This window comes from Sander lucioperca, chromosome 12, assembly GCF_008315115.2.
Source record: "Sander lucioperca isolate FBNREF2018 chromosome 12, SLUC_FBN_1.2, whole genome shotgun sequence".
Classification (NCBI taxonomy): Eukaryota; Metazoa; Chordata; class Actinopteri; order Perciformes; family Percidae; genus Sander; species Sander lucioperca.
This window is the reverse complement of record NC_050184.1, coordinates 11,031,540-11,049,008: the sequence shown is the minus strand read 5'-3', so window position 1 is coordinate 11,049,008 and position 17,469 is coordinate 11,031,540. Positions and strand designations below refer to the sequence as shown.

Below are 17,469 nucleotides of genomic sequence, written 5' to 3'. Positions count from 1 at the left end.
GGTAGTAAAGTATACACACTCATCTAGGCCAGCTTAGTCTCATTCTCACATTAAGCGCAACACGCAGGGAAAAATAGACTAATGGTGGATTCATGTTACAGGCTAGGCTAGCCTTTACTAGCTGCGTTCCTTTGTTCTACGAGCCCAGAGTGCAATTCTTATTATAATAATATAATAACTTTATTTGATATAGCACCGTTTACAGACAAAGTCACAAAGTGCTTCACATGATAAAGAAATTGTTATTTATTTATCTATTTAAATTAAACATACAATATGTAACATTTCTGCATTCAAATGTCTAAAAACGACCATGCCTATGTTATATATTTTTATGAGTTGTGTTCTTACACTATCCCAAATGTTTCCACCAAATGTCAAACTCAGAGAAATCTGTTATTTTATTTTCAGACACGGAGTGTTTCCTTTAGTCGCCCGTCAGTGGCGTCATATAACCTCTCAACCTTTAGTTGAGAACTCGTAACTTCCGTCAATAGTGCTTTTTTTTTCCACGCAGCATCATTTTGTGATTAATTACATGCCACTTTGCAACACAGTAATATAACAGAGACCTTATTTATTGATACATATCAATATCGATCCAGCTTAACGTTACTACAATGTGCTGGTTGACAAGTAGCTAACGTTAATGCTAGCTAATGCTTGGTGGATAACATTATAGGGTTACAACTTCGTTCAACATGCTCACTAAGATATTTTTAGTATGATTGTTTTGACCACAGTTAACAGCACTGGGCTAACCCAATAATGAGTTCACCAGTAACGTTAACGTTAGCTGTATAGATAGAAGATTAATCTAATGCTAATTTAGCCAGTTAGGACAGGCAGTCTGTCTGGCTCACTCCCCCGGCGCAGAGAGACTCAGTCGGGATGACAGCTGACAACAGCCCCGGGACATATAGCTAGCTAGTTACCGTTACCCCCCAGTCAGCTAGCTAGAAGCCAGCCACTTTCATTACAGCAATCCCCCCGGCCAGCACTTAACTCCAGTGCCTGGTGCTTACGACGATAACGGCAGTTTAATGAAGCGTCGGGAAATAGACCATATCAGACCCAGCACCCGAATCACAACAGCGGCCATCCAAATGTTAGCTAGCTAGCTAGTCTCTGTTAGCGCTACCGGTGTCCGTGCCGAAAATCTCCTCGAATTTCTCCCCCCTTCGCGTTTAGCTGTCTTTACGGTTAGCTAAATTAACCCGACAAAAGGTGGGTTAAGCACCAAAACAAAAAGTTAAGATTACAGAAAAGTGAAGGGGAGATCATTCCGGGCAGCTGGGAGATGTTCTGCTGCTGCACAACAGGCATTGAATGTCCTCGCCGTCGTGGAGATTCCCCCTGCAATCCCCACCCACACCCGTCTCTCAGCCTCGTTGAGTAGCTAGCTAGCGTTACAACAAACCCCGTCTGCCCCGGTGTTGAAACCATCCAAAATGTGACATTGATATGTGAAATATTTTGTGTTTTAGCTGCTGACTAATGTTAGCTTGCTGGCTCAATAAAAATCGAATCAAGAAAAACGTAATTATGTTGGGGAAACTGCAGCTATTTTATTACAATAACATGAATAAACGTAACTTGAAACTTGAATGGGTAAACTCATCCGTGAACCGATCATGAATGTATTAAGAGAACTGGATACAGTGTTCGGCGGGAAGCCCCGTACATTCCAATGAGAGTGCTCAAAAGCGCATAAAGCAAACATGGAGCTCAGCTCTTCCGCATTGTTGGCCCATAACGCTGGTTGGCTCACAATGGACATGCGCACTAGCAACAATTTGTTTGTGTTGTCGTAGCAACCGGTAGCAACATGCACGTTCATGAGGTTCTCTCTCGTGTCTCTTACAAGTGGCGAACTCATGAACTCGCCGTTTTCATTGTCTAAAATATTCACTAACGTTAAACATTGTGTTTTCGTTGTTCCCTATCGATTTAATAATTATGTTGTGCTACTAGCTAGCTAGCTAGCTACTAACTAGCGCTAGCTGTTAGCCTGCAGCTTCGTGAACAAAGCTCATCCATGGCTTCAGCTCTCATCCACGTTACAAGCTTTACAGCATACAGCCCTCGGATGTAACATAAGAGAGAACCAAGGCGATGTAATCACTATGTCTGTAGTAACGTTATGTAGGCATATAGCTAGCTATGCAGCTATAGATCTTTATACAGCCATGCTAGCTACCCCTGATGTTAGCAACTAGCTAGCTAGCCGATAGCCCGCCAGTTTGGGAAACGCTAATGACGTTAGATCCACGTAGCTAACAGGCTTTACAGCATACATACATCCCTTGGATGTATCATAACTTCATAAGATAATACCATGGACGTATTAATAGAACACATGGTGAATTACAACCATTAGCTATATCCAATATTACAGCTAGCTATATGAGCTCGGGAGAACAGTCATGTGAGCGGGCGGGCGCAGTCCCACGGCTCTGCTCGCGTCCACTATGCACGTTCATCATGCCAAATTTAATAATTCTGGATTTGCTTCTAGTGAATGTTAAAAATGTTAAAAACGTGACGTTTTAAACAAGGACCCTTTCAGTGTTCGGGCTGGTAAGTTGATATACCCAGAAACAAATTATCCGCTGAAATATAGACGTTTCTTTCGCAATGCAAAGTCTATGTGAAAAGTCTTTCTGGTGCAGTACCACCGTTATCCGCTAAGCCCATGGTGGCTTTTAGACATGGCGCTCTTCCTGGGGGCTTGGAACAGATGCATTTTAACCAGCGAACAACTCCCATAATTCCACGCAACTTCCCAACGTCATCAAAAGTCCGTGTTTAACATCTATTGTTTTGGTTGAGAGACCCCTAGCGGCAGAAAGTTACATATTACGTTACGTTTAAATTGTTTTGTAATTTTATTTTTAAAATTTTATTTTTAAAAAGCATTTTACTGAATTGAAGAGCTAGTTACCATGTACAATGATAATGAAGGCTATCTATCTATCTATCTATCTATCTATCTATCTATCTATCTATCTAATGGATCTATTCTGGGAACATCCCACTGGGAGAAAAACTGGGGGCAGACCCAAAACACACTGGAAAGATTATACATCCCAACTGGAAATGTCTTTGGTTACCCCAAGAAGAGTAGACAAAAACGGATGTCTGGTCTACTTTGCTTAGCCTGCAACTGTGATCCAGACCCAGAAAAGCAGTGGATATGGATGGCTGAATGTTTTTTTTTTTTTTTTTTTAAATCAGCCATACAGGAGGCTTCCTTCAAGAACCATGATGAATCTGGTGCTAGCCAGTGTTGTTTTTTATTTATGCCTATATACGTATACTCTGACTCTGTATTTTGAATATATTGTATGTACACTATATACTAGTAATACTATTTATAATATATGACAAGGGCTTCAGCTGTTTGCCAAAATGCAAAAGCCTGATTAGTTAAAAAAAAGTGCTAAGCCCCACTAGCAGCCCTTAGAGGCTTAAATGGTCATTGTCCTGAGGGTGGCAGTGGGGTATGTACCTTTGGGAGTACAAAATGTGCCTCAGCAAATGTAAGGGCAAACTAAATTAGATTTTTTTTGTGTGTCCATTTAATAATTAAGGCATTCATTCATCTCTCTCCCCTTCTTTTTTTTTTGGTCACATAATCTGCACTGGGCCCTTCCAGAGAAAATTGCTGCTTCTCTGCCATGACGGCAGTTTGGGACTCACTGCACTGGTGCACGGCAGCATGGAACGTTAAGGAGGGCTGATTCTCCATAAAGCCTCCCTTTGAATATAACTAAATGTAAATAGGCTTGCTAGTCCCTGAAGAACTGGCTCCATCCCCAGAGGTCTGTGGGCAGTTCTAGGAGGAAAGCAAAGTTGGACCCATGAAAGGACAGCGCCCTCTAATAAGGGTCTGATGGTGGCCCAAGGTGGGCACGCTCAATAATATACTAAAGGGAATTAAAGGGAATTCTCTGTGGTGTATAGACCTCTAGTAGCGCTATGGAACCGTTTTTCTATTAAAAGTCCCTGTTTTGTTAATCATCACAAGGACAAACAGTACAGGCACACGCGGTTCGATTGATACAGTTCTGCCAGTGGTGTCACAGTAGTCCACTGATCAACAGGTGGCGGTAACACTCAGAGATATGCTACAATGTGCCATCAATGGCAGGGAAGAAGACTGCAACCTTGTAAACGATGTAAACAATGCTGGATTTAAAATACTTGTTTTATGAGGAAGGAAATGCACTCAACAAATTTTTCGGATACACGCAATGGTGAAGTAACACTAAATGTGAACATAACTATTCTTTGTTTACAAGAAAACTCCACAAAGCCCATTAAATTGATTTATTTTATTTGAATCAGTGCATACAAATGCAGCTAAAATCATAACTAATAATGTTGATTAGACCGATTAGACCAGGAACCAATGACCAACAATATTTTATGTAGGTGTGTCACTGACGAAGAGCACGTAGACCAGCATAAAAAGCATGCAGGGCCCGTACACATTCAATCATGTTGTATTTGGAGTACCTGTGAAATGTCGTAAGGTAGTCCAAATTATGTTTTTTTTTTTTTCTTTGATTTGCATTTCAAATGTTGAAGAGCTTTTTGTGTGACTCTTCACAGGTCATTTACTATTGGTCGCAGTTTGCTACGGGCTTGCTATTTTCTGCCTGTAGTAAATAAATATTTTTGAAATGGAGTAAAAGCCTATTTAATCTTTTTCAACTTTAACTGCTGTTATTCTGTTTTAAAAAGTATAAACAATCATAACAATCTTATTCTTTTGATTTTCCAAATCCACACAATTCTCAAAAAATGACGTGTAATATGTAATGTAATATAATTGCATAACATTGAAATCATTATTTTTCACTGTTAACTCTACGGTAGAAACTTTCAATCACTTTAATGGCAAAGGCGTTTCCATTCTTCACTTATCCCTCAAAATAAGCATGTAAGCCCAAAACCACGTGCGGTTCCCTAAAACAAATTTTTCTGCAGTTATTCCATCTTGCTACACTTCGTATAAATGTACAAGGCAGAGGCACTAGTGCCTCCCATTTGCTTCACTTAAACACTCCCATGACAGCATTGTCATATCAATTCTCCTCCCTACAAAAGACACATCTCACTTAGGCTGAAGTGAACAGATAGGGCCTGTGCAAAGCCACTGTACAAATAATTGCTAGTCCATAGTTGCACCTGTCAAATACGGTTAACCATCTGGGTTTCTGTAGACAAGAAAAAGAGAAGAGGATAGATAAGCTCCATTTAGTTTGGGAGGCAATGTGCCTTAAATTGCAGTGGCAGCTGTAAAAGGGCTTGTGCTTGCTGGCACGCTAAAGGAAAGGAAAGTGAGATAAAGAAAGGCATCAAGGTGGAGAGAATAATCTTGGCAGAGTTGTGTCAAGGCCATCGTGGCCATCTTTAATTTGAAGCAGTGTAGTAAACAATCACCTCAGAAATGCTATCGAGATTGAGCATGTGCATTTATATCACAAAATTATGAGGTGATTTGTTTTTCCCTTGTAAGTACACCATACACACTTAAAGGAAGTAGGTTGATGAAAAGACATATTTGCTTTACAAGTGTGATTACTTCAATATTTCCCTTCACACTGTATCTGTAGTTGATTTTTCTCAATAGAACATCCATTCTGAGGTGTAGACTCACTGTATGAGAATATGGACCAAAGGTGATTGGACATGGATGCACACATCTCGTGACACTGTAACTGTCCCTAATGTGTCATGTGCATGGACTATCAAGGCTGTGTGTGTTATGGAAGCCTGGCCTTACTGTGTTATGGCAGTCAGCATTGATCAGCTGCAGCAGCTGGCTCTCAAACTTCTCCAGGGATGGCTGGAGGGAGACGGTCAGTCTGTTCAGGGTGAAGGGCAGCATTTTGAGCAGATGAGGCTTCAGCAGAGCATCTCCTGATGACAGTACGAACATAGCACAACATATCAATATGCCATGACATTTACATGGTTATATCATATTAAGAGGACTTCTGGGTCTAAAACAAGATTCCTCTTCCTGTGGTTTGTTAATTTTGGTTTCAGCTCAGAAAATGTATGTTCTTCTGGGGTTGCTGTAGAGGAAAACCACCATCTAGTGTAATAAATGTGTGAAACAACTTGTGAAGCATATTTCAGCATATTCCTTTGTGACCCATTTGCAAAGATCCCTGACATTCTCCATCACCCCCAGAACATGTATACTGGAACCCAAGAAGTTCTTCTAGAAACCTAAAAGAGAGAGGTCAAGTGGAAAATACATGGATTGATACACTGTTATAGCCAAGCTGATTCTTTGTGTGTGTGTGTGTGTGTGTGTGTGTGTGTGTGTGTGTGTGTGTGTGTGTGTGTGTGTGTGTGTGTGTGTGTGTGTGTGTGTGTGTGTCTTCTTATAAAGTGAGCTGAACTTCTCCTTGATACTTTATCAGTAGTGTCAACATCAGTGTCAAAGAGTCCAGAAACACTTGCTGTTTCATGGCAGGTTTACTTTTTAATATGTCTGCCTCACCCTGGACTCCAGAGACACTCCACATCAAATATTATATACTCCTAGAATGTGTGGTTGACATTTTGTTGTTTATATGTTTAATCACGCTCGACTTATTGTCATATTTAATACTTACCCATGGAGCTATCCATGAGCTGGATGAGGAAACGCACCCCTTTTTTGGCAGCAAATGTTTGCAGGGTCAACTGGTCAACTCTTTGATTTTTTATTTATTTGATTAGAACTTTTGCTGGGAGACAGCAGCTCCATAAATGACTGCTCCATTGATTTGTGGTAAGCTGCCTAATGTCAATTTACTGGAATATGTACACCACAGAGAGAGAGAGATATACCATCACTGGTGTCAAACAATCCAACAAAAACAGATTCCATTTGGATACTTGGCTTAAATTGAATCAGAATCGATTGAAGAAAGCATCTCAGCCAATGAATGAAGCAGGAAAGCCTGTGAAGTCCACAATCACCCCTTTCAAACACAACAAAGAGAAAATAGCCAGTGTGATTTTAATCTCTTCAAGAGTAACGCAGCCATCAAGTGTCTCATTGCAGCCTTTGTCTCTGGAGCGCAGAGTTGGACTGTTTTGAATGCACCCTGAATATCAAACCGGTGGCTGTGGTCTTAAAAGGAAGCTTAGGTCTGTGCTGCTCACAGCCCCAGAACATGAAGAGGATTAGCCAGCTAACCATACCTCCCACTGACTCCCAATGATTATAGCTCGGCACTGTCAGACTTCATTACATTCCCCCTTACAAACTTACTTTCTAAGTACTGCAGACATTTCAACTTCTGATGGAACTAAGTTTCCAAATAAGGCCACTATTAAGTACCATGATGAATGTCCTGTTTGTTATAACATATTTGTTAACAGTTGGAAAGAGACAATGTTGCTGAAGTATGTAATGGAAGATTATATCTGATATGTGCTGAAGGTGTTGGGTTGTCAACTTCTGATTTATCTAGCTTGGGTTTAGGTGACCTCTTTGTTCACTTCAACTTTTGTTTTGACAGCTGAATAGGGACTACATGTGCACGAAGAGTATCTGTACAGCATCGGTAGTGTAAGAATCAAAGCAGCTCCACTATTGATTACTGAATCTCATACAATTCTTTACAGAGCTGCACAGTAAACACAGACACCCTACACATGTTTTTTTCTTGTCTGAAGGGAGCACATATTGAATGAATAAGGTAGTAACTGGGAGTCAAAGATCTTCAAACATCTTAAAAGAGCATTTGTTACTTCAAACATCTTAACAGAGCATTTGTTACTGTAGGGGAGTGTATTACTTAATTTCTGATCTTACACCTTCCCAGTTACATGAAGTTTACCTGTTGGAGAAGCTGCAAGGCCGGGAATGTTCTCATTTCCAGATATAAGGACATTCTCTGGAAGGAGGTGCATCACGGAAACCAGCGCGGGGTGGTTTTTTATCATACATTCCAAATGTGCTCCATCAACAGTCTTCAGGAGGCTGCTGTCTGCAGAAAAAGACATAACAAATTTATGTAGAACTATTTTTTGTTTTTTTAAAGATAATTGTTGGGCTTTTCCGCCTTTATTTGACAGGACAGCTAGGTGAGAAAGGGGAGAGAGAGGGGGAAGACATGCAGGAAATCGTCACAGGTCGGATTCAAACCCTGGACCTCTGCGTCGAGGCATAAACCTCTAAGTATATTTGCGCCTGCTCTACCCACTCGATCCAACCCGGCCACAATGTAGAACTGTTTTACTATTTCACATGCATTTCATGACAAACAAGCAAACTGCCACTTTGAATACAAATTAGTTAGATATGATATTCCAGCCTACCATCAACCCCAACCAACGAATAGAATCAATCTCATTGATGCCTCAGAGTGTAATAATTCCCCAAAAGCAGTGAGTCACAGACAACATGACACCCAACACACAGACCATTTTTCAATATTCCATTTTGGTGTTGGTGACCTAGGTGCAATGTTCCATTACACCGGGAGCATCGTTTTCCAGGGCTAAACTGAAATGACAACCATTCAACTTGGAAAAGGCGCTCCTCCAGAAGAGCAATGCAGCGTAGATGAGGCACACGGTACGAGCAACAGGGTAGACATTGTCATCTTTCAAGCAGGTCATCCAGTGACAAGTGACGACCCACAATTCCTGCCATTGACACGAAGCACAGACCATTTGGAAGGTGAGCAAAGTAGCGTTTGATGCCTCCCGTATGTTAGCTTTCTTCAAGCCTGAACAGCCTCACAATCATTCACTCTGACAGGGTTAGTGATTGCACCTTTAAAAGCATCAGTGACAATCAACCCAGGGAGCTCTATTCACTCCCATAGGCTGTTTCAACAAGGTGACAGTGAGCAATCTGAAGGTGAGTAGTTACAGAAAGTGAAATGGTGGTAATATCTGAGAGCATTTAAGTGCTGGGACGTGTTTTAGTTCATAGTTATCATGGTGAACAGTGTTTGTCTAAAAACATTAAGATTGTTGCGAATTTCTGTACATTCATAGATGTATGCGGAGCAAATAAATAAATATATTTAGGTATTTAATATTCAGGAACAAAATACTGTTTCTAAGCTTCTAACATTTTAATGGAAACCAAAGAGAGTTTATACAGAAGCCTGCTATCCTTCTGGCTTCAAGTTGTGTGGAAAAAATATTAATTTCCAGCAGGACAGTCACCCTAAATGTGCATCAATGCGATGCCAGGTATGTTTGAAGTCCAAGGAAGAACAGGGATTGCTGACTGCAAAGCTTTCCCTCCACAGTCAGCATACCTAAACCCCCAAACATTTTAGGGAAAATATGAAACTAGAAAAGATGAGACACACTGTAAGACACAAGACACTGTTGGATCCTCTGAAAGAGTGCTAGAATAATGTGATTCTTTTTGAAAATCTGCAAATGCTTCGATACCAGGGTTCAGGTTCAAGCTGTGATCAACATAAAATGATGGACAGACCAAATATTAAGAGTTAATGATGTTCAGTCAATATAAATGCACTGTCAAATTAAACAATCTAAGAACAAAAAATACTAAAGATTTGTTTTGGGTTTCGAAGTGTCACTTTATCGTCATTATAACCAGCTAAGCGTTTTACTTTAAAGAACATTGCCTGATAAAAGATCCTGGATTGTTACAAACGAATAGTCAATAATGCCCAAGTTAAACTTGTGTGCCCATCACTGTCCATGTCAATTTAAGTATATATGGCCTTTAATGTACAGCAGAAAACCAAAGTACCAAAGTACAGCCATCAAAATATGCAGCTACAGCATCACAGTTCTAATAAAAACTACCCAACATCCCACCGTTTGGGGACATTGCTGAATGTAGTCCACACAAGAGCAGTTCTCTCAATAAACTCAATGTATCAGCTTTTAAACATCAGTGCATTTTTCTGACTGCCTGACAAACTTGGCCCACAAGAAAAACAAGTTTAATACCTGGAGCAGAGAAATAAAGTCCAGACTTTCAGGAAAAATGCAATTTGTTCAGATATTGCCCAATGGTAGCTTCACAACGAAATTCCATTTTTTAAAATGACTTAAGACATGAAGTTGCACTTTGAAACAAACCATGGTAAATCCATGATCCCTAATATATTTATGCTACTATGTTACTATGCATTCTTCAGAACCACAGATGTCAACATTTGTAATTGTTTTACCAAGAAAATAAAAGCAGCAAATGTTGGGATCAGCTGAATAGCAGGACTGATGAGTTGACAGGAAGGATGGGTTGAATGTCCATTTCTGCTGTAGACAGCTTTCATCAATTTCCAGGGCTGAGCCAGTGCCTTTATCTTTAAAGTCAATAAAAGGGGATTGAGAATGAAAGAAGATGACGGAGTACTGTATATTGCTGTGTTGTCCTCCCCTCCCTGTCCATGATTCATCCCAGCCAAACCCTTTAACTCTCTCTAACAGTTAACTTACTACAAAAAAAATGCTTATGTCTATGCTTTAACTCTGTTCTACAAACGATTTTCACTGGTGACAGCAGCTTTCGTTGAAAAGGTGTTTCTCACCATGAAAGGGTGGGTGTGAAGGGAGGAAAAGGGAGGGGTGAACTCAAGCATAGAACTTTCTTGACACAGATGGTGCCCAGGTGTCAGCAACTTTTTTTTCATCATTTATTTTGTGTTATTCATTATACATCAAGCTTGGGTTTTAGTCAGATGCTGTGCATAGATTAGAAAACTACCCCAAATTTTCCTTACAGCAGTGGTGTGTTACCTCTGAGTCAGTTGAACAGCAACTTGGCAAGAGATGTGAAACCATGGAAGTGGAGGGGGGCGGGTGGGGAGAAGAAAAGAAATGGCTCAGCATCAGACAAACAGAGGCAGTGGTTTTGGGAGACGGTTGAGTAGGAAAGAAGAAAGTAATAAAGATGAAAACAAATGGAGTGATTTTTGAGAGAAGGTTTTACTGCCAACGTAGGTAAGGGTGAGGGATTTGAAGAAGGCCCGCACGATTCGGGAAAAAATATGAATCGCAATTTTTTTTAGCTTAGAATTGATATCACGATTCTCTGCCACGATTTTTTTCTCACAAAGTGTAATGTTTATTGCACACATGAACCATGACAAAACCAAACAAATCTCTCTCTCTCTCCCCATTTCATGTCTTCAGCTGTCCTATCAAAATAAAGGCCGAAAATGCCCAAAAAATTGTCTTAAAATTTTTTTTTTTTTAAAGAATTAAAAAATCTAAGTAATTTAAAAATTAAATCGCGAACAGGGGTGAATCGAGATCGCGATTTTATAATGATTTATCGCGCAGGCCTAATTTGAAGGGGTGATTTCTATGTTCCGTACTAAGCAATCGCTACTTTGGTGCTTCCGCATGTCACTTCCCAGAGATCACTTGTCAAACAGTGAAGCTAGCACTAAGGATGTAAACCTCAGGCTTTGCCACATCTCAGTTTCTTAAACAAACTATTATTTGGTGATTTGGCCTGAAATGATTGGTCATTTAATTGATTAGGAAAAAACATTTCCGGCCTTCAGCCTCTTGAACGCGAGAACTGTTGCTTTACTTTTTTTATACATCATTGTCGATTGTTGGGTTTTGGACTGGTGGTCAGACATATCAAACAATTTGAAAACATCAACTTGGGCTCTGGAAAATGTTGATGTGCATTTTAAGGCATGTTATGCTGATACTGACAGACATTTGGGAATGAAAATATCCGATATGAAAAGTATCTGCCAATATTTAATGCACAAGGACATTTCTTTTCTTAAACTCATTTAAAACAGGCATGGTAAGGATTCCTTAAATTTGCTGCTCAAGATACCTATGCAGTAGTACACAGATCTTGGACTATATCAAAGAGTCTGTGTCTGTTAGCTGGAGGAAATATTGGCCGAAGGTTCTTTGGGAAATAATTCATCAAAAAAGGTTTTCAAGAACTGGGTATAGTTTGAATCATTACTGTTCTATGTCAATCAGTAATAGAGATGCACCATATACATGAACACACACATACAAAAAACTGTTTAAATGTTGTAAGCAGAGTTTTCCCCTGCTCAATATGAGCCTAAAGTAGGCCTGCACGATTCGGGGAAAAATATGAACCGCGATTTTTTAGCTTAGAATTGATATCACGATTCTCTGTCACAATGTTTTTCTCACGAAGTGTAATGTTTATTGCACACATGAACCATGACAAAATAAAACAAATTGGCAGTACCAAACATAGATTTTTTTGGCACCTATAGCACATTGTGCATCACCACAAGCCTGTAAACATACAGGCTTCAATGAATAAAGAAAATAAAGTACATACTGGCCATTTAAGTACAGCAGGCTACCAAAAATAGTGACATATAACACATTAAACTAAATATGGCCCTGATACAGGCTCTATCTGAACTCCTTGAACATGGTTTTACATAATTAAAACATGTTAATGTCAATGTCAAATGCTTTCAATAAAGTAATTGAAGGAGAAAAGTTTTTTTGCTGCATGTCATTCCCCCTCTCTCTCCCCTTTCATGTCTTCAGCTGTCCTATTAAAATAAAGGCCGAAAATGCCCCAAAAATAATCTTAAAAAAAAAGAAAAAACATTTAAAAAACATTTTTTTTAAAGAATTAAAAAATCGAAGTCATTTAAAAATTGAATCGTGAACAGGGGTGAATCGAGATCGCAATTTTATAACGATTTTATCGTGCAGGCCTAGCCTAAAGTGGAACATATTCCAGGTGAAGGAGCCACAACAGGGCTAAGGCGTTGTTTAACTTCCTTTTGTTTGTTGAAAGTTTGAAGTTCACCCAAACAGCAATAAAGCTTGGCGTAGGTGGAAAAAAAAAACACTTATGTGGGTTGCCTTCGAGTCAGATATGCAGGACAAACCCTTTTAAAAAGACACCAGCAAACCTCTTACTCTCAGCCACAGAGAGGCTTTTTGTTACATCAGTAAGAAAATTTGTCATGGCACTACCTTTCTGTCCCCCACACACAGACGTACACACAATAAATTGATGCATCGTAGTGTTGCTTCAAATTAAGATATGCTAATGTGAACACAATGTACCATCTGTTTGTCCTCTCATCACACCAAGAAGGCCCCAGAGCAGCGCTCCTTCCTTCTTATTCCTTTTTTTCTTTGCTGTACTCCTTCCACTCCTCTTGGTTGGTCGACAGGAGAAGCTTAGATCAAGCCAATGAGCTTACTGCCTCCCTTTGTGCTTGTTTCCTCCTTCCTTTTTGCCTCCCATCCTCTAAGACTTTCAAAAGCCCCAAGGCAACTTCCTTTCCTCTATCTTCTCTCCTTTTCCCATTTCCTGCCTCTTGACCCTGACTCCGGCTCTGGAAAATAAGAAGCTTTGACTTCTCTGCCACTACTGCTCTATTTCTTTCACTGCTCCTTTTTCTGTTTCAATTCAGACTGACTTGTCTCTAATTTATGTTTCAGCATTTGGGTTTTCTCCATTGATCTCATACCTTTAGGTCCAATTTCTATTTCATAGGTTAAAACTGTATTTAACGTAAGGAGCAAACTTACAAAGTGAAAAGTGTGTACTACCCTTTCAGAGCCATTCAAAAAAAGCTTGTTTTTTCCTGCTTTTAGCTTCACCACTTTCTTATCTTTTAATCAGCCCAGTGGTTGTACTTTTTTTAATCTAATCTATCCATCTAATTATGTAATCTAGTGACGTTCATTTAAAAAACATGACAATCATTATAACATTATACAGTTATGAGAATTTCTACTTGACAAACCCTTTCTACTTTCCTCCTTACTTCTTTCTCTTCTTCATGTATTCATTTTTATCTATCCAGTTCTATCCATTCATTAGCCCACCCCAGAGGAGTTTTAGCAAACAACTGTGTGCACTAATTGATTTTTTGTGGGAAGAAAAACCTTTGTCCCTTTTGCCCGTCTTTGTCATTGGCTATAAAAACTAAGAGCACTGTCAACGAAACGGTTGACAGGTTGATAGGTTGACATAAGATTTCAGAGCTAAATTATTATACCTGTTACAGACATTTATGGTCACCGGAGAATGAATCATAATAACTTGAGCAATTCCCTGACTTTTTATCTAGTGCCCATTGCAGGTCAAAGTTTTCAAGAAACTTTGTGACGACAATATCCAGTTTAACATTGATTGATTTCTTAGAATCTGATTTACCACCAGGCCATACGGTACACTCTCTCTTTCCATCGTCTTTATTCCTACTTTGAGAGGAACCCAGTGACACATTTTCAAAAAGAATATATCATATGTATCTTTCGCTGCAAGGTTGCCATGCAGCAAACAATTCTCAGTGGAGTGTGAAGACAAAGACCAGCAGACAGAATGCTGACCTACACAGAGGACAGAGTACAATTACTGGCCTTGGAACGGAAAATAAGCTCCATTGTGTAAATAACAGGACCGAGGTTTGTTTGTTATTCTTATACTACCAGACCAGGTTCATACAGTATTGATACAATATACACAGTACTAAATATGTAATTGGAAGCACTTTTAAAGCACTAAAGGCACAGGGGGACAAACACAAGCTCATGTTAGTCAATAGCCTGGCAGTCAATATTAACTTCTCTCAACAAGTTTTTCACAACGATACAAAAGCAACAAAATGCGTCAAAGTTGTTTTGGCCTTGGACGTGACATTCAGAGGAATAAGAGGAAAAGAGGAAAAATATCACACTACAAAATCACAAAACAGAGCCTTACTGAAGAGTGCTCTGCCTGGCCTCAAGCTGTATGTATGAAGCTATCTCAGACTGACTGTGGGTCGTTTAGATCGTGTTTACACCAACATCTACGCTGCATAAAAAAACAGCCTCAAAACAGTGGACTCAGCAGGGATCCCAACGCAGAGGAAACTTTCTGGTTCGCATTTTGTGTTCTCTCCAATACCTGGAACAACATTCCCACTCCAACGCAGCCACTTGTGTTTTGCACCAGGATTTTTTGTGTTTTGTTGTGTTCACAGGATGCCATTTGTTATTTTTGATTGGTTGCCAACATTCAAGGGGGGAGGTCTTGCATTGTATGAGCCAGTCTGAGGGCAGACGCCAAAGAAGAGAAAGGGAGAGTAAAGATGACCTGTATGCGAGTGGAATGCTGCAGATGAATGAAAAGAGAAATGTTTTGTTGACTGATGAATTGGGAATTGTAACCCTCATCCCTGACGTATTTTGGTTTAGTTTCTGTCTTCATCAATTTCTTAACCTAAATGAACGGAAACTAACCGAGCTCTGTGCCCCGCTGTAGACATGAGAAGAAAGCCGGAGTAAGCCGGCCCAGCCACACAGTCGGGTGAGCGACAGTCTGTTTTTGGACTATATCTTTGCCATCAGCTTGTTTTAGGGCTATAAGGAAGCACACTCCATTGTAATGATGATGGTGGGTGATGCTTGCTATGCCTTTAATATGGTAGAAATACAGCCATTTATAGTTTAAATGCAATTACTTTTTTTCAATTCAACTTTCAACCCCAACTTCATTTGCACCACATCAAGAAGTAATGAAGATATTATTCCTATCCGGAGCAACAGTATTTTCAAAAACAAAGTTGGGGACACTGAATAAAGTTGAATTTGAAATGAATGAAGGATAAAAAACAATGTCAGCCTCCAGGGCATGTTTTCTCATTATAATTATTTCACACAATCAGACATGAATGACCACCATAAGGAAATGTACTTATTTCACTCGAGCACAGAGCAGTTATGGATACTTACAAATTCACACTCAAAATGCTTCACATCAAGCATCAGATAGAAGGACACACCCTGTCACGGTGGATAAGACTGCAAGTGATATAAAGAAATAAAAAAAGGCTTCTGGCCATAAGAGCAACAGCAATATGTCCCTTAAAAAAATAATTTGTTCCACTAAACAACAGGCATGTGGTTAATAATTCAGCGAGCATAAGAGTCTGTTTGAGAGAAGGTTTTCTAATATTCATGGGACACGATAGCCAAGACAGGAACTCAGGCTCTCACTGGGCACAGTGTTATTCATACTGTGAGGCACTACAGTGTTTTGTAATTCATAGCCCTGGTTTTTACGCCAAGCGAGGACATATCTAGACCAACACTGAGCTTCAGTAGCAAACTCAATAATTCAAAAAGAATTCTCAAATGCTAAACTGATACAAGTCTAATATTCAAAGATAATTCAATAATAGTTCTGATTTCCCCCAAAACAACTCACACCCAAAGCAAGAAGAATAACCAAACTGTCAACCTTTAGCAGGGAGATCCACAGATATATTTATTCATTCAATAACTTTCTTTATTATTACCTATTCACTGTATATGTAATTGTTAGTTATCATGCAGGATGCTAGGATCTTCTAAATCACTCTGAGAGCTTTGGACACAACTTGAACAAAGAAAAAAGAAAAAAATAGCTAAAAAGTAAACTACACTGACCCTGGCTGCCTGGGAATACTTTTATTTCAAGCAAAATACAAGGGGCAAGGTTTTGTTTGCTTCAAATATGTGGCTGTCTGTCTTTTTTTCCCCTTTTAGACTTCTGTTAGACTGACGTACATGCAGTTGACCCATCCTTCTGTGATGGTACCTGGCAGAGAATTCAGATACTGGACAGAGAACCCATCTTTGTGTCATTTCACACTTAAGTCTTCATTGCCCCTCATAATGCCTATCTGATTATTTTCTCACACTAGTATCTCTGTTTTCACACTGAATCTTTTTTTTGTTTTTCCTCATAAGGTTGGTACTGGGAGTTTTTTCAAGTCAGCAAGGTTTTAGGATGTTGGTGCCAGTTGAGCTGTGTTAGATCAATTACATGTTTTGCTATTCAATCTATTTTATTTTACTATAGCATAAGCCATCCCTCTGAACATTTTACTTTACAGGTAGCTGTTACATCTATGCAAATTCATTGTCTGCCAAGCTAAACTGACACAGCACAGCCCCGCCCCTTTTTGGATTACAGTCGCCAAAGGTTACACCTGACATAAACCCTTCAGACTATATGAAGTGTAACTGAATCATTGGTTTGATATTACATAGTGGAACAGCTCAGTTTGTCATAACATGGCAAACAATAGAACTGAGTGGTGACACTGCACCCTTTTTATTGTCAACAGTGTCGTGTCATTGTGTGTAGCTAAAGATGGCGTGGTTTTAAAATGAATACTGCCCACATGTAATGTGGCCCTCTCAGCTTTCCTGCTGCATTACTCCAGGGACAAATACCTAAAGTGAATAGGCCTAATAAATACTTACAAAACAGTATATAGTATATAAAAAAGGTCCTTACAGTCAATAATGTCCTTCAGGTGGGGATGGAGGAGGCTTCTTGGTGATCCATGGTGTAGATTCAGCCTAGGAATTAAATTGAAACCAACCTAAATGACTGAGTGAATGAATGAATGCATGCATGAATGAATGAAGCTGCTATAGTTGCCAATTTAACAAAAACTAATGTTGTGCTTGCTACATTTAATTCTACAACTG

The 17,469-nt window shown here is 39.5% G+C and overlaps 1 protein-coding gene across 5 annotated transcripts in view; it reads right to left on the bottom strand.

The window, feature by feature from the left end:
- nphp4 (nephronophthisis 4) overlaps positions 1-17,469 on the bottom strand; it is a 152,529-nt gene that overhangs the window by 111,251 nt on the left and 23,809 nt on the right. For all 5 annotated transcript variants that reach the window (XM_036008075.1, XM_036008077.1, XM_036008076.1 and 2 more), the window contains 3 exons: positions 17,273-17,337; positions 7,854-8,003; positions 5,795-5,931 (listed from right to left, as the gene is read on the bottom strand). In XM_036008075.1, the coding sequence (XP_035863968.1) occupies positions 5,795-5,931; positions 7,854-8,003; positions 17,273-17,337 (352 nt within the window). The remainder of the gene's footprint in view (positions 1-5,794; positions 5,932-7,853; positions 8,004-17,272; positions 17,338-17,469) is intronic.